At 55.0% G+C, this 23,120-nt stretch overlaps 8 protein-coding genes and 1 non-coding gene across 9 annotated transcripts; 5 read left to right on the top strand and 4 right to left on the bottom strand.

The window, feature by feature from the left end:
- Positions 1 to 387: 387 nt before the first annotated feature.
- Positions 388 to 481, top strand: BDZ99DRAFT_t62. Its single transcript has one exon. It is a non-coding gene; the product is annotated as a tRNA-Ala (tRNA).
- A 142-nt stretch (positions 482 to 623) lies between these two features.
- BDZ99DRAFT_573523 (ALG6, ALG8 glycosyltransferase) lies at positions 624 to 2,608 on the bottom strand. The gene is made up of 3 exons (XM_033728301.1): positions 2,315 to 2,608; positions 2,106 to 2,268; positions 624 to 2,056 (listed from the first exon to the last, which is right to left on the bottom strand). The coding sequence occupies exons 1-3, from the start codon at positions 2,541 to 2,543 to the stop codon at positions 685 to 687; spliced, it is 1,764 nt and encodes a 587-aa protein (XP_033573769.1). The 5' UTR covers positions 2,544 to 2,608; the 3' UTR covers positions 624 to 684.
- A 667-nt stretch (positions 2,609 to 3,275) lies between these two features.
- Positions 3,276 to 5,323, top strand: BDZ99DRAFT_465594 (RNA-binding domain-containing protein). The gene is made up of 4 exons (XM_033720579.1): positions 3,276 to 3,347; positions 3,440 to 4,085; positions 4,136 to 4,419; positions 4,471 to 5,323. The coding sequence occupies exons 2-4, from the start codon at positions 3,468 to 3,470 to the stop codon at positions 5,111 to 5,113; spliced, it is 1,545 nt and encodes a 514-aa protein (XP_033573768.1). The 5' UTR covers positions 3,276 to 3,347; positions 3,440 to 3,467; the 3' UTR covers positions 5,114 to 5,323.
- Positions 5,324 to 8,727: 3,404 nt separating this feature from the next.
- On the bottom strand, positions 8,728 to 10,116 carry BDZ99DRAFT_393135 (uncharacterized protein; the record flags this gene model as incomplete). Its single annotated transcript, XM_033715830.1, has 3 exons — positions 8,728 to 9,071; positions 9,122 to 9,956; positions 10,006 to 10,116. 3 exons carry the CDS (start codon positions 10,114 to 10,116, stop codon positions 8,728 to 8,730), a joined length of 1,290 nt encoding a protein of 429 aa, XP_033573767.1.
- Positions 10,117 to 10,570: 454 nt separating this feature from the next.
- BDZ99DRAFT_523371 (uncharacterized protein) lies at positions 10,571 to 11,395 on the top strand (the record flags this gene model as incomplete). Its single annotated transcript, XM_033725800.1, has 1 exon — positions 10,571 to 11,395. One exon carries the CDS (start codon positions 10,571 to 10,573, stop codon positions 11,393 to 11,395), a length of 825 nt encoding a protein of 274 aa, XP_033573766.1.
- A 330-nt stretch (positions 11,396 to 11,725) lies between these two features.
- BDZ99DRAFT_537666 (uncharacterized protein) lies at positions 11,726 to 13,749 on the top strand (the record flags this gene model as incomplete). The annotated part of the gene is made up of 2 exons (XM_033726617.1): positions 11,726 to 12,526; positions 12,621 to 13,749. 2 exons carry the CDS (start codon positions 11,726 to 11,728, stop codon positions 13,269 to 13,271), a joined length of 1,452 nt encoding a protein of 483 aa, XP_033573765.1. The 3' UTR covers positions 13,272 to 13,749.
- Positions 13,750 to 16,444: 2,695 nt separating this feature from the next.
- Positions 16,445 to 18,177, top strand: BDZ99DRAFT_422012 (uncharacterized protein). Its single transcript, XM_033716966.1, has 2 exons — positions 16,445 to 16,946; positions 17,001 to 18,177. The coding sequence occupies exons 1-2, from the start codon at positions 16,554 to 16,556 to the stop codon at positions 18,048 to 18,050; spliced, it is 1,443 nt and encodes a 480-aa protein (XP_033573764.1). The 5' UTR covers positions 16,445 to 16,553; the 3' UTR covers positions 18,051 to 18,177.
- A 419-nt stretch (positions 18,178 to 18,596) lies between these two features.
- On the bottom strand, positions 18,597 to 21,125 carry BDZ99DRAFT_85740 (uncharacterized protein). Its single transcript, XM_033728971.1, has 3 exons — positions 20,700 to 21,125; positions 20,516 to 20,560; positions 18,597 to 20,466 (listed from the first exon to the last, which is right to left on the bottom strand). The coding sequence occupies exons 1-3, from the start codon at positions 20,780 to 20,782 to the stop codon at positions 18,921 to 18,923; spliced, it is 1,674 nt and encodes a 557-aa protein (XP_033573763.1). The 5' UTR covers positions 20,783 to 21,125; the 3' UTR covers positions 18,597 to 18,920.
- Positions 21,126 to 21,605: 480 nt separating this feature from the next.
- Positions 21,606 to 22,972, bottom strand: BDZ99DRAFT_448347 (uncharacterized protein; the record flags this gene model as incomplete). Its single annotated transcript, XM_033718061.1, has 2 exons — positions 22,563 to 22,972; positions 21,606 to 22,354 (listed from the first exon to the last, which is right to left on the bottom strand). Exons 1-2 carry the CDS (start codon positions 22,828 to 22,830, stop codon positions 21,606 to 21,608), a joined length of 1,017 nt encoding a protein of 338 aa, XP_033573762.1. The 5' UTR covers positions 22,831 to 22,972.
- Between the last annotated feature and the right edge of the window lie 148 nt (positions 22,973 to 23,120).

The following is a 23,120-nucleotide window of genomic DNA, read 5'->3' as shown; positions in this document are numbered from 1 at the left end:
AGGGGTCGGTGCATTCGGGAGGGGGGTCGCGGCATTCTGGAGGCGGGTCGAGGCATTCTGGAGGGGCGTCGAGGCATTCTGGGGGTGGAGGGGCGGGGACGGAGACGCAGTTTTGAAGGGTTGGGGGGGGGGGGGGGGCTAGGGAGGAGGACAGGGAGGGTTTTGTGTGCTAGTATCATGCATTATAGCTAATGCATAGATCATGGCGACTCAGTGTGCTCGGTTGATCTTTTGCCTGACTTGCCCGCTGATAAATCTCAACGAGCCCTGCTTGAAGCCTGCTTTGATATCTTCCTTGATTCGGTGTGTGGTCTACAGCGCTGGCTGATACTGTAGATGCGTCTCATATGGTGTTCATGTCGGCCACGACGTTCAAATTCTTCAGAAGCCAGTGTAGTTTAGTTGGCTATAATGTGTTCGGCGCAGGAGCATTGTATTGCCCGCGCCGTGCAAGACCCGAATTCGATCCTCGGCGCTGGCCCTTGGGCATCTTCTCTTTTGCTCTTCCGTTTTGCTATACAGGTGACCGGTGAAGTTTTGTTTCGTAAATCTAATTTCGCAGAGTAGTAAGCCAGTAGGAGACTAGTAAAGCAGCTGTTCAACGACATGGGGCTTCGAACGTCAATGCATAGATCGAAAGCTTCTTTTTATTTGGGTATAGAATATATAAATATGTTTGAACTCTCACAATGTCTTTGGCTTGCTCTCACTGCCAACGGATTTCCTTTTGCTCGCGAATATGCCGCTCTTGTCGGCCAGATTCCACAAGCACCAAAGATAGCATAGCCCGAAGCCTGCGGCACCGACAAGCACGTTCAGCACAACCCATAAATCTGGCAAGCGCTCTGGAGGGGGAACAAAGGCTTCTAATACATGCCACCCGACCATGGCGATATAGATATTGATGTGAAGAATCTTTGTTCCTAGAGTCAAGCCTCCAGATGTCCCTTCAGAGTATGCGGAGAGTGAAACAGGCGGGAGACCGAGGAGGTATGCCCATAGGAGTGTGAGGACAAAGTACGGAACCCTTAAGTCATCGCGCTTGAGAAGTGGAAACATAGTCCATACGCCTAGCATGTTTGCTAGACCGACCCAAGCCCTAGTGGAAGGGAGGAGTCCTCCTTTCCCACTCAGCAAGACCGTCATTGGCAGGAGTGGTAGTAACACGTTCTTCTCGTGAACTTGATATGAGCATAGGAAGAAGCCCCAGGAGGTGGCTGCGAGTGCCAAAGGGAGATGTTCTTTGCGCGGTTTAATGAGGAGGATAAGACATGGCGGCGCTATGGCAGCAGAGGTAGCAAGGAGAGCCGCACGCTGGACTGAAGCGCTGGGGTATTGGTGGAGCTTGTGGAAGGTGTGAATCGCGCACCAGACGTTGGCGACCTTATCTTCAAAGAGGCCGCGCGCGAACGGGAAAACTCGGTGGATTGATTGGAAGAGTTGGAGTACGATTGGGTAGTACCACGCTTTTTCGTTAAGGTCGATAGGCAGGGATGCCAGGAGAGGAGGAACGGAGAAGTTGGACATGTCGATGCCCTGGTATGAATCATACGCTACTCTTAAAAGGAAGGGAGCATAGAGTAAAGCGAACGAGATCGCGGTGACCAGCGCGATGGCAATTAAGCGTAGTATGTTTATGCGCGGGACAAAACAGATGCCCAAGAGGTAGACGAAGAAAGCTGGTGCGTAGAATAGAGCCATCTGTTTGAAGCCAAGAGCTGCTACGAAAAACACGCAGCCCCATAGCGGCCGACCTGCAATCATGCTAGACATGCTAGCAAGCACCAGGCCTAGCATTACGGTATTGTATTGGAAGTGGCCGTGGTCGATGAGCATGGTTCCAGGTTGCATAAGAACAGCTACAAGTGCAATTGATGCTTCCCACAGGTTTACACCTTCCCGTCGCGAGAATCGGCGGAGAAAGATTATAACGGCGGGTATATAGATGAGGTATTCCGAGACAAAGACGGTGGCGCGCATGTATATTTTCAGGGACGGGTCATGGAGGCCACGGGAAGTGAACAGCGCAAACCACTCTGGGTTGATCAGCGTGCCACTGCGATGTGTAAGTTTTTGATACAATGTTCCAAGATAATCTCACATACACAGCACCAAGCAGCCAGCTATGATACGCAGTAAGAGGTGGATAGTCTAATCCCCACCACTCTAGATCATGAAAGTACCACTGGGAGACGGGCAGGCGCGTGGTAATCTCCATCCAGTGTCTTTGCGCTTCAAAATCCCCATGCATGGGTGGCGCCTCGTAGCCTGCTAGTATCAGCAGTGATTGATCCAGTTATAGAACCGTATGTACCAGAGTATCCCCAAAATCCAGTGGTCCATCGAAACAGCCCAACTGCCATTAACATCAAAGGAAGGATGACCCATTGTGACACTGTTCCCTTAGCAGGCCAGAGAAAGGCAACAAGAGGAAACGCAGGCTTCGGGGTATTCGTATTATCAATTGTGCCATGGGTGACGTGTGCGAGGGAGCTCTCTTGAATTCGTCTTCTTCGAGGTTTATGGGGTTGTGGAGAGGCCATGGTCCGTATTCACCGGATCACAGGAGCTTGTATGGGTCCCAAGTGGGCATATCGGTTTCAGGAAGGTGTTTGGTGGGCGATAGCGAGTCTCTAGCCGATGTACTGACGCGAAAAGGCACGATGCTCCCTTGGTGTTGAACTTCCAAAATGCATGCAGGGATCGGCGGCAACTACCGTCTTGGCATTTCTCACCGTCTTGAAAGCTGCCCCACCTAAAAGGTTAGCGCGGAAATTTCTATGTCAAATAGCTCCCGCCTCGCCATTTTCTTCTTCCTCCTCCACCACACCAACCTTTCGCAATCTTCTCCGCGACACCATCTACTTTCCCCTTGAGCATCAACTCAAGGACTTCACTTGTGGGCTTTCTGAGGGTTTATCTGAGGGCATACCTGTGAGCGTTACTGTGGGCAGCGACATCATCGCAAATACAAATACCAGAGCTTAAGTCAGTGGGCACTCGAGACACAGTCTCTCTTCCTTTACGCACATCGTGGGTTACATTATCTTTGTGGGCTTTCATCGCGCCATTGCGCGTGAGTGAGATACAGTTCCAGTGGGCTTTTGACTGCTGTGGGTTTTTTTCGCACATTTCCTCGGCTTTTGTGGGAACACGCAGCCTTGGAAGCGGACTTCTGTGGGCTCTGTGGGCTAGTGGGCTATTACACTTGTGGGCTTGAGGGATTCCGTGTCACACGCGGTCTCTAAAGAATTCAGTGGGCTACTGCACGTTGAGGAAACCAGACCGAAAAGACGAACTTCTCCAAGTCTCTTGCGCTTGACCTGTCCAAGGTCGTTGACGCAAAGGCAAGCTTCTGCTTGTCTTGACTACACACGACCCTCTCTTTTGCTCTTTTCGCATCCAGTCCGTTGTCGGCACAGTTACTGACTCGTCCTAGATCAAGAAAACTCTTCAGCACGATCAACATGTCCAAAGTCAAGGCAGGCAAAGGCGATATCGCCAAGGTCTCGAAGAGAGATGCCAAAAAGGTAGCTCCCGTCAAAGAGGGCCGTGTTACCAAGCCCGCTCAAACCCCAAAGGCAAAGAGCAAAGAAGTCGCCAAGTCCGCTGCCGCCAAGGTCGAGAAGTCGTCGAAGAAGTCCAAGAAGGTACCTACTCCTTCTCCTGAGCCCGAGTCCGAATCCGAGGCGGATTCCAGCGATGCCAGCGAGTCGAGTGCCTCCTCTTCCAGCAGCGAGAGTGATAGCGATAGCGACAGCGAAACCGAAGTGGCTCCCAAGAAACTCTCTGTTGTCAAGACTAATGGTGCCGTAAAGGCCCCAGCAACGGCCGACTCTTCCGACGATGACTCGAGCGAGGCGGATAGCGACAGCAGTGAGAGCGAGGCCGAGGCTGCTCCTACACCTGCTAAGGCAAACGGAGTCAAGGCCAATAGCGCTGCTAAGGCGGCCGCTACCTCGGACTCTGATTCATCGGATGAGAGCGCGAGCAGCGCGGACGAGTCTGAGAACGAGAAGCCTGCTGCGGCCAAGGCCAACGGAGCTGCGAAGACTAAGGGCGCTGCGGTCAAGGCAGAGGACAGTGTAAGCCACACCATGGCGTCCCTAAATCACCACCTTACTAACCAGAGCAGGATTCTTCTGATGCCGACTCTGCCGATTCTGAGGCTGCTTCCGACGATTCCGACTCGAGCGAAGATGAGGCTCCTTCCAAGAAGCGCAAGGCCGAGACCGAGACCACTCCCGCTGCGAAGAAGACCAAGGTCGAACCTGAAGCAGAGGAGGGTATCAAGAACCTGTTCGTTGGCAACTTGAGCTGGAACGTTGATGAGGATTGGCTCACCCGCCACTTCGAGGAATTCGGAGAAATCACTGGGGCCCGTATCATCACGGACAAGGCCACTGGCAAGGCCAAGGGGTATGTTTCTCTGTTTGTCACCCTTAACTATCATCTGTTAACATAGATCAGATTCGGATACGTTGAATTCGCATCTGCCGCCTCTGCTAAGGCCGCCCTCGAGGCCCTGAATGGTACCGAGCTTGATGGTCGCAACATGAACGTTGACTTCAGCACTCCTCGCTCCAACGAGAACAAGAACGACCGTAGCAAGCGCTACGGTGACCAGCAGGGCGCCCCTGCCAATACGCTATTCGTTGGCAACATTTCATTCGAGGCTACCAACGACATGATTTCCGAGTACTTCTCCGAGTACGGCACAATCACCCGTGTGTCTCTCCCGACCGACCAGGAGACCGGCAACCCCAAGGGTTTCGGATATGTCGACTTCACTACCGTCGAGGAAGCTACGGCTGCCCTTGAGGCTCTTAATGGCGCTGACATTGCTGGCCGTGCCATTCGTCTTGACTACGCTACTCCTCGCCCGGATAACGGTGGAGGCGGACGTGGCAGCGGGTTCTCCCGTGGCGGTGGACGTGGTGGTGGACGTGGTGGCGGACGCGGTGGTTTTGACCGCGGCGGACGTGGTGGCGGACGTGGCCGTGGTGGATTCGACCGTGGAGGCCGTGGTGGAGGACGTGGCGGAAGCCGTGGAGGCTCTTCCTACAACCGTGGTGGCTTCGGCGACTTCCAGGGCAAGAAGGTCACCTTCTAGATGCCTTGAGTATTAACTTGCTGCGCCTGCATCTCATTTCGCAGAAATAGGAAACGAATGTCGACTGGTAGGTCATGACGTATTTGTGCCGATTTCTGCACAGCTCGAGGCTCCTTGCCTTGGGTACGATGGCATGATACGAGTATGGGTAGCTTCGGTTTCCTAATCCTTTCTTCTTTGGTTGGGGATAAAAGTTGTCTTGTTTCTTCTCTTTCTGCTTGATACCCTTCCCTGTACCATACCTTCGTCACGCTGCTAGTGGTGTCTCTGCAAGGTTGTGGTTCGGCGAGGGGTGCGCCATGCACCGTCCATGAGTGTATTTGCTCTCCTTAGGTAGTAATTTGCTGGTGAAGAACGATTATCTAGATGCTAGTGTTCCATGATGCTTTTCGTGAGCCCCGCCTTGATCAATCTCTGTTACCACTCACACACCCATCTAAGTGTAGCATCATATCATACTCGCTATCACACGCAAACACCTCCAACTCTAAAGAACTATTCCTGCTGCTCTCACCGTTCGAGAATCGACATCCACAATGTTCCACCACTGGCTTACGATCCACAGCATCAACCCCGACTCCCCGGCGATCCCGAATTTCTAGCTGTTTGCCGCTCCCTCTATCCTTTGGCACGTCGCTTCCAACACCTCAGGTAAACAGATCTTACCTCTGCTCTTACGCATATAGTCTGTCTGTCCACAGTCACGCTACAACGAGCACGGCTTGTTGGCCTCGTACCGCATCTACGAAAACCGCATCAAATCTGACATTCACTCGAACTAAACACCCCTCCCTAAATTTCAACTCACCGAAGTTATCACGCTACAGTACAGTCACCGCTCAGTCACACACACTCTATCTCCGGAGCGTGTACCCCGCCTCCCCGGGATAGAAGAAGTCACATGTTAGTGTCGGAAGCAGAGCGGTGGACGGGTGAGAAACGTGACAGGCGTGAGGCGGGGGACCGGGCGTCGGGGCCGTATATAATCTGCGCTTGCAGTTCTGGAGGCGGTGTTTGGAGAAGGCATGGGTGGGAGGGTTGGGGAGGATCGAAAATCGACATATAGAAAGCTTCCATGGGAGATGGGGAGGAGAGAGTTTGGAATCTCGAATTGCGAGCTTCCTATGGTGGTGTTGTGTGGGATGCAAATGTGTCTATTTTCGATCACGGTGGTGTTGGTGGCTTCGATCCGGGTGGAGGTGACTTTCCTATGGCGTCGGTGTGGATTTGCTGGTGGATGAGTGGATGGAGTCGTTGGAGGACGGCGAACTCCAGGCCGTGGTGATGATGGGCAGTACTTCTTCAATCTGTGGGTTGATACCTCTCTTGACTGGAGATGTGTAGGTAAAATCGAGCGAGTAGGCTTGAGAGTCGTAGCGATTGGAGGAGATGCTCATCATCACCGCTGGGGATCTGAAGGCTCGCACGGAATCGAACGCCATTCAACAGTGGTCTGATATGATTTTGTTCCCTGTGGACTGTTTGCTCCTCTGCCACGCCGTACCATGATGAGAGAAGCCGTAACTATCACCTTTTGCAATAGGTTTCAGATCCACATAGCCATGAAGTCTCGTTAAGCATTTTTCCACCTCTCAAGTTCCAATCTGAACCCAAAAGTCTGCTGGAACAACCTTATATAACTACACTCACAAGAAAGAACGAGCATTAGGTTTCCCATCTCCCAAACCCACGTGCAAACACCAACTAACACGTGACACATCTCCCAAAACCTTTCACCCACCCTTTCATTACTCACGCGTCAACCCCTCCCTACCGTGCCCGTCGGCTACCGTCTCCAATCTAGCTAGCGCCCCCATAAACCTGTCCCGTCGCGTCGCGTCGCGTGGTGCACATGTGGCAAGCAGCGCTCGCGTGGGAAACGAGCAGTCCTCTGCTTCCGCGCTCAGCGCTCGGGAAGCGATGACTCGCTCCGCGGACCCGTAGGGCTGGTTGCGAGATGGGGAGGGGTGGGTGTTGGATGAGGGCGCAAGGATGGGGTAAGGATTAGACATGGGAGAAAGCTGGGGAGGGGAGCATGGGGCGGCGAGGTGCCGAGGACCGCTTCTCATACATGCTGGGGATGCGAGTTGCTTACCCGTTTTGAGGCTTGGGGGGGTTGTCGGAGATGGTTGGGGTTAGGGATGTGATGGCAGCGGATGGAACTGTGATGGGTATGGGTATGGAGTGGGATTTTGGGGAGAGAAGAATGCGAAGTCGCGTGGAGGAGGGAGATAAAATTGAGACAAGGACACCGGCCGATCGGTGAGAACACAAGATGAGAAGAAGACAGAAATGTAGCCGTGGTTGATGAGATGCGATTTAATATGGGAGGAGAATAGGAGTGTGGACGGTGATTAATCCGCTTAAATGTGTTAATGTACATACATACCGCTGCGTTGGGTCGGGCAGGAATCGCACGGACCTGGACCCCAGAAGTGGACCACCAGCACCCAGCGCCATGATTCAAAACACGTGGCTTCACGTTCGGCGTTCCGAGAACTTCCAGCTCTTCTCAAAGACGCGAATGAGGAAATAGATCGTTCTAGTGAGAGGAAATTGTCGTACGATGGTGGCAATGCATGACGATACTTGCTCAAAGTCGGACCGAGAGTGGTGAAAGAAAACAGAACAACTCCATATCTCCGTCTCACGATAGCCAAGACACAGCAGCGCAAAAGAACCAGAAAACTGTCATTGAAAGCACTCATGCATTCATAAGTTATGCAGTTACCTAACGACTTTCCCGTCTCCATTCTCTGTCTACTGTAAGAGGTTAGGACGCATGTGCCTGACGACTCAGGTACGGGCATCTCGCCTAACCTATTCTTGTCCCCCCCGATTTCCCCCTCCCCATGCCAGTGCCAGCGCCACCAAAGACGGATGTTTACCCAGTAGGATACATGTCTGCAAACATACTTTTTCCGTAGCCCGCCCCAGGGTTGATGTCAGAAATTTTCCACCCCGATGTATCCCAGCCCAGCACCCCGCCTTTCCGACCCGATCCCTACATCCCAGTCCCAGCCAGTTGGTATAATTGAGCAGCGCATAGTGATCTGGCCAGATAGCAGAGTTATGACCCCACGGTGTGACAAATCTCGAAGAAAGCAAGAAGCAAAAAGAGGAAATGTGAAGGGAAGACGGGATATCCATGTGCAAAGTGCAGGAAGCGAATCCGGCCTTAGGCACGTGCGCCAGCTCCACCCCAGGTGCGCGCCGGCAGGGGTCCTGAAGCAGCCATCAAAGCAAAAAAACCTCCATTAGGCCAGCCCTAAAGCGATGACCTTTAACGCGTGAAAACATGATGAAAACATAGAAGAGACAACGCACAGCATCAGGGCATGCAGAATGGATCTCCAGGCATCCGGCCGAGATTATCTTTAGAAAGTTGCAAGCAACTTATTTCGTGATACAAGGAAAATGATTAGGCGCCGTGTCGGACATGTGAAATCTTTTTTTCGCAGCAGGGTCCGGGATATGTATGTTGAAGAAACATGGATGCTGTAGGGTCCGTCAATCATGTGAGGTGCAAAATCCGAAAATGCTAATATACAGGAACAGAATCGCGGGTAGACCTCGCGGGATGCTCTGAATCGTTTCAGAGGCCGTCGGTACATCTAGCGATGTTCGTAGGGTCGTGCGCCGGCGAATTCGACGCCTTGCATCGCGGCCGAAGGAGGAGAGGGGCCCCATTGGGGTGGTTGTTGAAGTGGTGGTAGGATAGTCGTGCTGGCCGGAGTCTGTCCATGCTGTTGAGCCAGCATGTTGGTCATGCTGCCGTACACGTGCGGGTTGTTGGGATCGACGCGCCGCATATGCTGCCACACGGCATGTAGCTCGTTGCGCAGGTGCTCGCACTCTTCCTGCGCCCTTCTGCAGTACTCGGCGTCTGGGCGCAGACGCGCGTTTTCAGCGCGAGTAGCCTCATGGGCCTTCGCCAGAGTCTTGATGTACTCGATCGCTGTGAGAGTATTAGATACAGAATTCCGGGAACGATTGTGCCAGACTTACATTTGGTGAGGATCTCCCATTTGCTTGACTTGCTGCCAGGCGAGTTGGGCAGGATGCCATTCAATTCATCGAAGAGCCCTTTCATCTCGCTTCGGCGCTTCCGCTCGGCCATTTTGTGACTGACACGGAGCTCTGGGGTACGGCTGTAGTTGCCGCTTCCAGGCGTCGAAGGACTTTCACCGCTCTGCAAATTCGTGACGTTACGGTGTTGCATGGAGTGGTGATGCGTCGTAGCAATATCTCCTCCAGGACCGAATCCGTCGATGTGATACTCGGGGCGAGTGCCGTCGTCGAACCTCTTCTGCCCAGGCGGTAGGTTGGATTCGGCAGTGAAGACGCTGCTATTGACAGACGTAGCGAAGCTGTTCTGGCGCGACAGTTTGTGGATATCGCCGCTCGAATCTCCACTGCTGGAACCTCGCCTATCTTCAGGATCTAATTCTGCAGGAAAAGCCCACGCGTAACCTTTCGTCGGTGCGGCAGCCATAGGATCCGGCATTCCTGAAACGCTTCGGGGGTTCGGATTGATGACTGGAGCTCGTCGAGGAGGCTGATTAGGCCGAGCTCCAGGCCGTGGGCCAAGCGGCGATAGCGGAGACACTGCGTTGGGGCGTGGCTCATTGGTAATGCCGCGCTGCTGTTGAAGATTCGATACTAAAGAGACTCGGGACGCGTTTTGGCTATCATACGGCGACGAGGGGCTGATGGCCAGATGGCCCATTCCGACATTCATCCGGCTGTCGACGCTGCTTCGTCGCGAGTCAAAGTGGGAGGTGTTTTCGAAGCTGACACGGTTGTGGTCGAAGCCGTGATTGAGCGAGGGCAGGGCATTTCCCTGGAGGTGTCAGTTGGACGTGGAGAACGCTGAGCGTTGTTGACAGTACCTGCTGATTGGCCTGCGGGTTGGAGTATCTCGCGCACAAAGGAGTGTCGGGGACAGAGCTGCGTGATGGCGAGTCCTCAGCATTCAGGATGGTCTGAAGCTGGAGTCCCATGGTATTTGACACACCCGAAGAGTCTGCTATAGAACTTAGTATATTGGTGGACGCCACAGGCTGAAGCAGCTCTTGGAAGTGTATTCTTCACATATCGCGCGGAGATTTGCTGTTGCAGCGCGGCAGATAAGGGCGGATGCGTAAACTCACGTTTGCTCTGAGAGATTGACCAATTGCCCGAGTCTCGAGCTTCTGAAGCGTGCCGCAGATGAGCAGGCGATTGCTCCGGGAGAGGATACTGGCCGGTCAACGAGGCAATGGACGGGAGTGCCTGGTTTTGAGACACGGGGACGGGCCCGCGGCGCTCTACAGAAACAGCGTCCATGATGACGGCGGCGAAGACGAGGCAATTGCGCGACGGGCTGGCCGGGCGGGAAAGACAAGGCGGTGCCGGGAAGATGGAACTTGGCTTGAGGTGGTGATGCAGACAAAGCCAGAAGGAGAGGATGCACCAATGGCGTTCTGTGCCGAGCAGTCGACGCTAGGACTCGTCTTGCGGTCGCGGCGACGACGAGAACACAAAGGAATAGAACGAAGAATAGACGGAGAGAGCAGGACTCGAGCGGAGTGGGCCGCGGTGGGTTTAAGGTGGGTGAGGCTGGGAGGAGAACAAAGAGTCGAGGGGAGTTGCCTTCTCGGGCGAGGGCACGGGTTGAGATTGGGTTGGTGGTTGCTTCCCTTCAGGGCACTCACGTTTTGGGCGGGGCACGAAATCTGCAACGCCAAGCTCCGCCAACCTTCCAATTGCTCTCGAAATACCTGCACGCCGCGCGAGGATCTCGGCAGCAGCGCCTTCGATCGAGAGAGCGTGGACGGGCAGCTCGCGCCAGCCGGTAGCAGAGGGGAGAGGCGCCAGGGAACTGTTCAGGACGCCGGCATCGAGGTCAGGACGCTCGCGCAGCCAAAACGGACGTGGCTGCAGTCGCTCAAGCACCGAAGACAGTCCAGGCGGCCCACACAGCGCTCTCAGGCGGGGCGCTGGGACGGTCGAGGATTGACAGGCGCACAGCGGTGGTTAGGGCGTGGTGTCGTCGGACGGGCAGGCGGTGGACGACGCCGCGGACAGAACGCTCCCTCGACGGACAAGGCGCAGAGCGAGGCGCGTCAGCAAGCGGCGGCGCGAACTGCGAAGGGCTCCAGTGCTCCAGTGCTCCAGTGCTCCAGTGCTCCAGTGCTCCAATGCTCCAATGGGCTGGAGGGCTCACGAGCAGCAGCAGTCGAATGGCGTGGAGTGGCGCTGAGCGTTGCACAAGAGAAGGGAGCCAGGACGGACGGGTGACGCGGGCGAGCACAAGACGCGGCAGTCAAGACGCGCGCAGAGCAGCGGGTGCGAGTCCCGTGGGCGACGGGAGGGGACGTCGGGCAGGTCGAATTGGCAGGCGGAGCTCAGCGCAGGACTCAGAGGGGTGGAGTGGTGAGGGTCGCGGACTTGTGCTTGGGGCGATCGAGTCTTTCTTCAGCGACGGCCGGCTGAATCGACCAGCGGGGCGGGCGTGCCTTGCATGGACTCTGGGACCCGGGGCGGCGGACAGACGACAGTGCGCGCTCGCTGGGGACTCTGGTCTGGTGGCACTCTGTTCGGCGTGCCGACGGCGACGGACAGCAGAAGATGTTGGAGAGCAGGCCGGGGCGGAGCCAATTGCCAGGGAGCATCGCCCAGCGCCCAGCCTGGACAAGCAAACCATCCCATCTGCCGTTGCGGCACGTGGGAATCGCCCGCCCAGTCGCGTTAGCCCGATCTCCCTCGTCATATCGGACGGGTGGTGTGGTCTCGCTGCCGCCGGCTCCATCGCGATCCACCGCCCTCGACCAGGAGGGAGCAGGAGGGAGCACGCTGAGAAGCTCCGCCAAGCATCGAGCATCCCGCACCTGCACCAGCATCACCAGCATCAGCGGCCGGCACCTGCTCCCGAGCTCTCGCCGCCTCGATGCTGGGCGGACTGGGTGGTGGGCGGCGGGGCCCGCAGCGAGGGCGCGATTGGGCGGCGTCGACAAGCCTCCAGAGCAGCCTCGTGGCTCCAGCGTGGGAGCACTAGCGCGGGCGGGATCTCCACACACGAGATTGCCGCTTAACGGGAGGTGGTGCGAGAGACCTGCCTGTCTGAGCGGAGCCGAAAAGCAAAACCTCCTGGCCATGGACACCGTGCGCCTCTCGGAGCGAGCAGCCACGGGCTCTCAGGCCTCAGGCAGGGCGCCGCCTCTGCTCCCGTGCTGTCTTGCCTGCCTCAGGTCTCCACGCTCCTCCCCGACGCAGCCTGGGTTGCTCTTCATCAAACCTCAACGGCCTCGCTACCGCGTATCGCTGCACGCACTGACCGCGAGAGGCTGCCATCCCTCGAGCTATCCTGTACCATTCGCAATGCCCAGCCATCCTGGAGCCATCATCGAGCCAGCGCCGGCCAGGCAGCTCGTAAGCAGGGCTCAACACAGCGTCGCGATCCCACGCCCCTGACTCCCGCGCCAGCGAGCATGGACGCCAACACCGGCGTGGACTCCAACTCCAGCATGGACTCCACCGGGCCATGACTTGCGACAGACGGGACAGACCCCCGAGCCCGCGGCCGGACTTTTGGCCAAACGGCCTCAACACAGCCTCTTTGCGCGCCCATGCCTCCCGTCGGCCCTGCAAGCTCCTCGACCGCGCGAGCCACTCAGCCGTCGCTGCAGCCAAACACGGCCCGGACAGGCGAGCACATGTGTTTCGCGGCCTTGCGCACTGCAACACCAAACCACCATCGCACCGTGGCCACGGCGCCCGCAGGCCGAGTTGCACGCGCCCGCCAGCCTCTCTTTGTCCTGACGACCTGCCTGCTGCGCTCGCGTTGCACACCAAGCCCATGACTCGATCGCCCGCGCCGAAGATGCCCCCGCAGCCTCACAGATCTCGTGCAACTGCGGCGTTGCAAGCTCCCCTCTGCCCTCCCACGCACCCCGGGCTGACTGGCCGCCTGCATCATGCCAGGGAGAGCACGGCAGCGTTTCCATCACGTTCGACCTGCCACGGCAGCCGCAAACTCGCCCTGCCAGGCCTTCACCATCGCCCTCAAGAGTCGACTCCACCCCTCCGCATCGCAGCCAGTCGGAACCCGCCAGCCCCGAGGCGGCGTCGCACAGAGGGGTACGGTAGCCATCGCTTGCTTGCATCGTGTGCCTAGCTGCCGCTGCATGTCATTCCTAAATCTTCTCCACTGTCTGGTTCTTTCCATCTTGGTACGTACCTCCCTCCCGAATCTTGGTACAACGGCCGTATGCGCCGTCCCAGACTCACCCTCAGCTTGACGCATTGTGGCTGCTTTCACGCGCCTCCCAGTGCCTCGAGGCGCCGATCGCTGTCGGCGTCCGAGGCGTGAACTGAGAATGGACTCCGATGCCGCTCGGTGAGCTCCTAGCATCATGGGGTATCATCTAGATGCCGCCCATCCCAACAAAGGAATGAAAAGCAATCATCTTGCGTCCTCCTTCAACCTGCTGCCCCTCTGTTACACGCGCCAATAGGCCTCCTGACTACAGGACCAAAATAGCATCCGGTACGCTCATTCCTTCGTGGTCTACGATTGCGGGCAAAAGCAACAGCAAGCTTCTTCATCTGGCCCGTTGAGCGCCATGATTGCCATCGTGCTCTCCAGATGCATCTGTCCCCGCGCCATGGCCCATCTCCGCCACCACAGGTGCCCAGCTCCCGAAACCACATGCTCAACATGACCAGAGTCATACTGCAACTCGCACATGGCTTTGTCAGCCACACCATCGACGTCGACTGGATCACCCGGGCCGAATGTGCGACCACACGCTCCCGATAACCCGGGTTGCGACTTGAACGCCGTCGTGTCAGGTGCGAGAGCATGCCTTGTAGCCGTCGGCAGTGTGCAGTATGCCATCCTTCACGATCCACTGCACCCACCGATATCAAGTACAGCCTCTAATCTGCCATGTCGGTGAGGACGGCGTTCAACGTTTTCCTATATCTATGGAACGTTGTCTAGCGCTATTGCGATATCGTCCGTTATTGACACTAGCCCGTCGGCTCAAATCGATACATGAGACCTCATGGAGTCCTGGAAAGTCCCTTAGCAACTGTATTATGATACCAGCTTTTTGTGCGCTTCGTGGCGTTGCGGCGCGATCGTGCGCATACCGAACCAGTATGCTTCTCTTCACGCGTGGTAGGTCCCAAGTACTGCTAACTAAGAGTGGCTATATCATAACAGCCATACTATTGCACAGGTGCGTTCTCGCGTTGCATTCGCGCCACGCCAGCATATGGAGGCAAGCAGTATGATTGCTCCTGTCTCAGTACTATCTCATATCCTCGCCGTATGGAATCTTTCGCCACCCCGAAAAATGCGTCGGGTTCGTTGATTGTCTCATTCCAATTTATCGAATTCATGCAGAAACCGTATTTAGGTCTGGCTGCCAATATCTTTCTCATTGCCAAATAATTCACTTTATTAGTCATCTCTGAATGCTCTGGAATGTGACCGCTAGATGAGACAGGTCGTCAATGATTCACAGCACATATTGCACGTTGCCGTCCTACCCTCTACCAAGGCTTCACAACCTGCGGGCCATTTTCATCCAACGAGGCAGCCTCTCCTCCTCTGCAGTCCAACCTTCGAAGCAAGAGCAACACGTTGCAGTGTTACTTCTGGTTGGCATCAACGGCTTTAGAGCCTGTCGTGCCGCCCTTCAATCAAAGGCTGACATACGCACTAAGGGACCTTGCTTTTCCCACGCGTGACACTACTTGGACGGGAATGTAGCTAAGTAATACAATATGGAAACCAGCATGTTTACGTATACATGAGCTGTTCTTTGCATATCAAGTTACAAACTCGGCGCTATGAGAGTCTTAGAGCGAGATCAAAAATAATCGTTGCTGCCGAGATGGCTTGGGTGTCTGATCAATACGAATACGTTCAACACACTCTGCCAAGACTACTCTGCTGAAAATGCTGTCCTTCAGCAATCACGCCGAACCATGCTCAAGCAGGATCACGCCCCTGAGAGCCTCACAGCTGCAAAATCCCCGAGTTTCGCCACTCTAGAGATCCACTCCAGAGAGAGTCGGTCACACCGAAAGCTCCCAACCCCTATTCACTCCCCTCCCCAACGCGTGATGCTACACAACCGTCTCCCCCCCCCCCCAGCTCTCTCTCCCCTAAACAGTCGCACATCTACGTCGCAGGCGTCAGCCTGCTGCCTGCTGAATGCTAGATGCATGTCTACTCCCTAAACCAGCCCGCTCCGCGGCCCATGCCCGTGCAGATGCCAGACTCCAAATGCAGCCTCTTCAACGGCCTCACCGATAGTTAGCACCTCAATCGGTTAAGTAAGTCAGTAGGGGGCTGTTTTCCCCCCGGCAATCCGCAATCCTCCAGGATCGATATCCCCGAGATCCCCCACACTCCGCCGCGGCGCCCTACGTAGATAGATGCCCGTTGGCAAACGTGCGGTTCTCGAGGCGATGGCCCCCGACGGCGACGGGAGACAGGGGCTCTATCTCTATTTTAGCAACGGTCGCGTTGGCAAGTGAGGTTTGGGATCCCGGGGGCGCGGGCTAATCGGGGATGCGGGATTGGGTGGGTGGTGGCGAGCGTGGGGATTTTGGGAAAGGGGGATTTGAGGCGCAGCGGGGGATTTGGCGGATGGGGATGGTGTTGAAGGGGGGATTTGGGGGGGCTTGAGGGTTGCGGATCTGGAGCTGAGTTTAGAGGTTTATCGGCGACCTATCTTGGGAGGTTGGTTTGGCGTTGCTGGGTTAGGGATTGCTCGTGGTTTTGTACTGTAGGGTGAGAGGTTTGTCACGTGGTCGGTTCGTTGCGCCTGGGCTGAGTTCGGAGGGCGGAGAAAAAGTGGCACACTCGGGCTCCAACAAAGGAAGTAACACCGTCTGAGTGGCTCGGAGAGTTATCAGGCTTGCCAGCGCTAGTACTTTACGAATGACATTGATATACCAGAGGACCTCATGCGCTGCTGAACAAACGTACACGAAGTATAGAAGTAGTGTGTACATTATGAGGTTTAAATTAGAACCACGGATTCGTGGACTGCCAATTTTTGTTTAACATAGGCAGCCTCATGCGTACACCTGTCTGCCACTGCTTGGAGCGCTTCAACGACTTTTTAAATTGTCCAAAGTGAAGAGTTTCCATCACTCCCAAATGCATTGAAGCATCCCAAGCAGCACACCCACGGCGACCTGTTCAAAGAAAGAGTACCACTTTTTCTATGCCCCACGTGGAGGGGTAGCCTCGGCGCGGTGGGCCACCTAGGCCGACTTTCTTCAAGGCTACAACTTCAGGATTTCTCTCTCCGACAACAAACAACACACTGCCCGTCGACACAACACGGCGGCGGTCCACATACTTGGCTAATCAGAGACTCATCGTACAGCACTCAGTCTAGGCTTCTTCAGCCTGGCCGTCGCATCGCTCGCTATGGATCTTGATGCACCATTTCCTGCGTCATTGCAGGACACCGTCATTGAAGTCCCACCAGAAACTGCCCCAGTCTTCGACACCGCTAGGGACGCTGCGGAGCAAGTCTTTCGCTTCCTCGATCTTCCTCGCGAACTTCGCGATCAAGTGTACTATCACGTCTTCGAAATCCCAGACTCACGGTCCCCGCGCGCGCTCCGTATCGAACGCCGCCATTTGACATACTTCAAGTCCACCCCAGGGGCAATTCTTCTGGTGCTTCATCAAGAAGATATGCTCTGGAATCGTCAAGTAGCGCGCGAGGCGTTAGAGGTGTTTCTCAAGAAGCATACCGTGTTTCTCTCATGCGGACCGTTTGTCTTGATGAAATTTCTAAAGATGATTCAAGAAGGAGTAGGCAACGTCGAAGACCAAAAGGATGATATGAATAACGCTAAACAAAAACAGCCCTTGGTGCGCCACGTTGATGATCCTGTTGGACCCGAAGTACTGAGCTGGTTGAAGCGCATCGAGCTTGACTGGGTCACATTTCCCAACCTGAGATTTTACCCCCCATGGCGTTGGGACGACTCCCAGTCGTGTTCGGAACGGTCAGCCTACCGCCTCAAATTAGGTGGTCCACAACCTAGAGAAAGCCAAACCGAAACTTCCTGGGACTACGCTGGAGATAGCAGCGAATACTATGACGACAACTACTACGAAGACCGAAGCGGGTGGCCGGACTACTCTTGGGAACAGTTTTACGAGGATGCTCAAGATGTACAAGACGTGCGAGAGGACGGCAACGCAGAAGATCAAGACTCTAGCGATCCTTTTGGCTTCGACGGGCATTACCCGTTTTCTGACCCTACCTCAGGGCCACAATGGGAGGAGTCTACCCCCACTGATGCGCGCACCGCACTCGATCGCCTTGAGACATACGAAGTCATGCCGTTGTTCGCGTTCTTGTCGACTCCACCTATCGCCCTCACAAGCATCACCATACCCTTGTTCTTCGTGTCCCGGCCGAAGTACCACAGCCGTGCCTCACTACCGGCAGACATGAAACTCCCTCTACGTATCCGCTACTGGACCAAGGTCATCGCATCTGCCCTCTACATGCTTCTTAATCCAACCGAAAATCAACCACCGCAAGAAGTTCGCATCCGGTACTCACCGTACGATATCTGGGCATCGCTGGAACCTACCGACGACCTGTTGAAGTTTGAGAAGGAGGGGTTGTGGAATGCGCAGGGTGAATTCAACTTTAAACCCGGAGACGGCGAGGGCGAGGCCTTTAGGGCTGTGCAGACGGAACTATGGGAGCAAGGCGTGGAGTTGGGCCCAAGGGTAGTGGACGTGAAGGCACGCGTCGTGAAGTGGTCGATGGAGACGGGTGGCGAGAAACCAGGAGACGAGCTTGAGTTGGTGTTCACGAAGAAGGAGATGATTGAGAAGGAGGAACTGGAGCCTAAAATTGTGCCTCCTAATCGGCGCGGCTCACCAGTCTATCAGTAGGGCGAGGAGAGGAGGAGGTAGCAGGACGATTTGTAAGATTTGATACCATTAGTGGTATGATCTCAAGAGTTGGATGAGGTCTGTAAAGTACACTGTAGCATAGGAATCAAACCCCAAGTACACGGATATATCACTGCTCCAACTTCACTCTTGCTCGCTCGACGACGCCGTAAGGAGCGCCCCAGATAGCAGGTAACAGCTACGTTAAAAGGTAGTCCAATTTCCACTATGCTGACTTTTACATCCTAGTTAGAGTTTTAAAAGCCTATCGGGGTACCCCAAACAGTGGCAAAGAGCGCTCAAGCCTATATCTTGGTACACTGGTTTACAACTGCTTGGGGCCCTCCAGTATACAGTACTATGTCATACATTTGGGCACACGGATATACGACTGCTATAGCTTCGCTCTTGCTCTCTCGACACCACTGTGGGGAGCACCCCAGGTACTAGGTATCACCTGCGTCAAACGGTAGGCTAATTTCCACTATATTGGCTTTCACACCCTGTCTAGATGTTTAGAAGCCTATCGGAGTACTCCAAGCAGTCGCAAGGAGTGCCCAAACTTATGTAGTTATTAGTATTACTGTATCATACACTGGCTTGCAGCTACTTGAGGCCCTCCAGTATACAGTACTAGGTCATAAGTTTAGGAACGCGGATGTACGACTGCTACAATTCCACTCTTGCTCGCTCGACACCACTATAAGGAGCACCCCAGGTAGCAGATACTAGCTACATCAAAAGATAGTCTAATTTCCACTATATTGCCTTTCACAGCCTATTTCGAGGTTTAAAAGCCTATCAGAGTCCCCCAAGCAGTCCCAAAGAGTGCTCAAACTCATGTCTTGGTGCTGTACTACTTGCTACCTCCTACCACACCCCCCTCCACTCCTCCCTCGTGACCCGCTCCTCCCGCATCAAATCCATCTCCTCTCCCCACACCACCCTCTCCGTGCCCCTGCCCCCGGGCACCGCGTAGAACGCAGCCTTGAGCGCCGGCGCCTCGTCCGAGTACACCGCATCGTGGATCCGCATCTCCTCGGCCGGCCACGCCCCGCCCTCGCCGCCGCTCCGCGCTTCCTCGCGCAAGATGATGCGCGCCACGCTCGCCGCGCTGGTCGACGTGGTCCAGAGCCCCTCGCGCCGCGGGTACTGCCGCAGTAGGGCGAGCGCGTCGCGCCGGGTGTGCGGGTCGCGGCAGCGGTGGGCGACGAAGTAGACGGGGGGGATGAGTTCGGGCTCGAACGAGAAGGCGGAGGAGGAGGAGGAGGAGGATGTGGTCGGTGTTTCTGTCGCTAGAGTGCCGGACTCGAGGATCTGGGTGGAGAGGACGAGGGCGTGTTTGAAGGCGGGGAGGTGGGCGTCGTAGGCCATCTCGGTGGGGTCCATGCAGCAGATTAACCAGATGTGGGTGACGGTGTAGAGGATGCGGAGGACGGTGCTGGATTCGCGGAGGGAGGGCGTCGTGCAGATGGTGGCGGTGGAGGCTTCGAAGGCGGTGGACCATTGGGGGATGAGGGCGCAGAAATGGCGGTGGTGGTCGAGGTCGCCGGGGAGAAAGCCGGAGGGTTCGTATTTCTTGCAATTAATGGAATGGATGAACATTAAGGCGAGGTTCATGATGTCATAGAGCGAAAGACGGGCTTCGTGGAAGGTAGAGAACGTTGGCGGTATACTGAGAAGTAATCCAGACGTGGTTGACGACGGGGACAGGTAGAGTTGAGGTGCTCTGTGACCGAAAAGTAGAGCTGTCATGGTCAATCGTGCGAAAGCTGGGACCAGCTTGTCTTCCACGAAAGTAAGAGTGGGGCTATCTGGTGAAGTGAGTAACTTTTGCGAAGCTGAAGGTAGACCAAGACGTTTTCGAGCTCGAAGAGTCGCTACTATGTCCAGACCACTCAAGAAGTGTGCCATAGCGAATTTGCTCTGCTCAGCGCGTAGTATCTCCATGCATACGAAAAGCATGCAGGTGACCAAAGATATCTCTAAGGCGTTCGACCTTGTCTGCATACGAGCGACTAGACATCTAATAGCCTCGTTGTAGTGTTTCAAGAAGAACCTCTCTCCTTTAGCGGGGAGAGCAAGAGCAAGCGGGGATGCTGCTTGCTGATGTTCAATTCGTCTCTCGTACAAATAGCTTATGACCATAGTTGCATGTCGTATAGCTGGCTCTGCAGAAGCGAATTGGAGCACTATTCGCATCCAAAGATCCGAGTCGAGGTTTCCAGATAGCCTAGGACCGGCACGATGGAAATAGTACTCTAGATAGCGTGACTCTTCAGGGCTCCCAGCCAAAGAGTGAAGAGACTTGTCCACCTTGGTAAGAGAGCTGATGGTAGTCTGGTTAAAATGCACGAAGCTGCGTCCGGCCGGCGAGTTTGGGTACCCATCACACTTTCTTCCTGTGCTTGTGCATCTATGATTTATGAGTTCAAGGCTTGCGGTATAATTGGAAAAATTATTACCTTAGGCAATGAGGCTTCGCCTCATCACACTTTATTCGCCGAATCCTGGACAAATGTTATTGCGAAGTCCAAGGACTGTCAGAGTATAGGAATCGTGAGTCCAATTTTGCGGGTTGCGAATTATGAATTGCGAATAGAGTGAAAGAGGACTAAGAAATGCTCTTCAAAGCTCTGGCCTACATACTTGCAAGTTTCGCAGCCAGTCCTGACCTTCGGGTTCGGCCTCCGCGTTTGTGTTTTAATACTTGATTTCGTAGACTCTCTCATGACAAAGGATCTGGAACCTGAGAAGGCCTTCTCTTAAACGTACGTACAGTTGTTTGCCGCTCTCTGAAGCACCCTCACACGCTGTCACGGAGTGGGAATCTTTGGATTTTGACCGGTTGATAAAGCAGTTGGGTCACTCCAGACGACGGTGTCGATAAATGATTTCGCTAAGGTCGGAGCGACAACACTGTAATGGCTATAGGTTTCTGATAACATTTTGACGCAGAGACTCGGGACGATTGGAGGCGAGAAGGAGGTGGCGGAGTGTCGGCTGCCCTAGTACGATTTGAGGACCCTTGTCACCCACTAACGAACTACCCTAGAAGCTTCCTCCAATGTCGACTCATTTACTTGTCTCTATGGAAGCATAGTAGAAGGCCTCAAACAGCTGCAAACCAGTGTATGGTACAGTACCAAGACATAAGTTTGGGAACTCCTTGCAACTGGCTGGGTTACCCCGACAGGCTTTGGTAGCTCCAAATCTGATGTGAAAGACAACGCAGTGAGAATTAGACTATCTCTTAACTCACTGAAGACACTTTACCTGGGACACTCCTTACAGTGGTATCGAGAGATCAATAGAGAAGCCAGAACAGTTGTATATCCGGGTGCTCAACATCTAGTATTTGGGCGACGTGTTGTACTTGATCAATTCATGTTTAAGCAAAAATATTGGATGAGGTGATATAAGTGCCTGATATTGAAGCTAGGAAGCTCGAGAGGAGTTCGAGGATCTACCTGACGTGCGCAGCGTGCTGGGAGCGTGGCGTGGTAGAAGATGCTAAATTGCACCAATTCTGCTCCTTGCTCACCATGTCGCTTTTCAAAGCCCCAGCATCCCGTGGGAATCGTCTACCTTTCTGGCCAGAGGTACCACACAGACCGCATTCCCAATCTTGACCTTCACGCCCTCAAATCGCACCTGCATGGCCCTAACTTCCTTCTCCAAAAACGCCTCCACGTCCGGACTTTGCAGCAATTCTGTATACACAGTGCCCGGGTCTTCCAGGGTCCACGCTATGCTAATATGAAAAGCTTCCGACCGGCCCTGGAGAACATCGACCTTTGTTGAGCTAGTAGAGCGCCTAGAACGTCTCCTCTTCTTCTTGTGCTTCCGTCCTTCCACCTTTTCGATCTCGTCCTTGCTGTCCTCATTGCTACCAGATCCGGAGTAAAGTTCCGGCTGCCCAAACTCGACCGCGGTCACGTTGCAAGCATCCAGCAACTTATTCAGCTCATCACCCTCGGGCCGCGCGAGGCCAAGCACCAGGAACCACCGCGTGCGCTCGTAGTTGGGGACCCATTTCAGGGTTGTCGCTTCGATGTCGAAGGGGCGGACGGCGGCTTTGCGGATGTTGGTGTTTAGAGTCGCGAGAAGGGGTTCGCGTTGCCGTGCGACGAGGACGAGCGAGCGTGAGAGGGAGATGTGGAGAGGTAGAGGCGTGCCAAGGGGTGAGAGAAGGGAGGAGTGGATTTGGGGGTCGCTATTGAATGGTTGTTGTGCGTGTTCGGCCTTTTGGACGAGGCTGATGAGAGTGCTGAGCGTGGTGGATTCTGTGAGTGTGGGGTGCCCTCGGGGCGTGGTTAGCTGAATTCAATAGAGTGATGCGCTTTCCTGCAATTTCTCCTGGCGCCTCAGCGTGTTTTCAGAATCCGGAACCAGATAGAGCGTCGGCAATTGACACCATAGATAAACTCGCGAGGCCACCCCAGACAGTGGTATGTACAGACAAATCGATGACGAGGCATTGTAGAAGCAGGTTGTGGAGTGAGGACTTACACTCTAGATAGACGTGGGTTATCCAATTGCCTTCTTTGTGTGGGATTGCACGCTTCCGGCCGCCATGAAGACTGGAGTCGTCACGCGTGGAGCGACGCGTGTCAGTGGTGTAGAGGTCGTGGAAGGCTGAGGGAAGTGGCGGGAGCTCTGAAGAAGCTTCAGTCTCATCCCGCGTGCGCTTCAACGCACCCGTCCTCTTTTGAAGCTGGGTGTCTGCTGGGGTGCCATTGCTCTCGTCCTCGGAATCAGAGTAGTTGACCAGCGGCATCAAGTTAGAGGTGGTGGAGCTGGAGGGAGAGTGAAAGCCGGCTCCGATCTGAGCTACCACTTAGCGGAATGGTCTAAATCGAGCGAGCCCTATCGTCAGCGTCAGGGCCCTTTGCGACCCAAGCTCCTGGAAGAAGCGGAGCCTGCGAGCGGTGACGTAGCAGCCAATAAGTCGACTGCGAAAACGGCAACACCGGCTCGCAGGCAGGCTGCTTTCAGGATGACAGCATGCCCGCCTTCCCGGCCTCCACGCGTCCCTGCCAAGGCATGCCCAACCCTTGATAATCCGAA

The sequence above is a fragment of the Mytilinidion resinicola genome, assembly GCF_010093595.1.
Source record: "Mytilinidion resinicola strain CBS 304.34 unplaced genomic scaffold BDZ99scaffold_15, whole genome shotgun sequence".
NCBI classification, from domain to species: domain Eukaryota; kingdom Fungi; phylum Ascomycota; class Dothideomycetes; order Mytilinidiales; family Mytilinidiaceae; genus Mytilinidion; species Mytilinidion resinicola.
The sequence above is the reverse complement of the archived record's forward strand: the minus strand, read 5'-3'. Positions and strand labels throughout refer to the sequence as shown.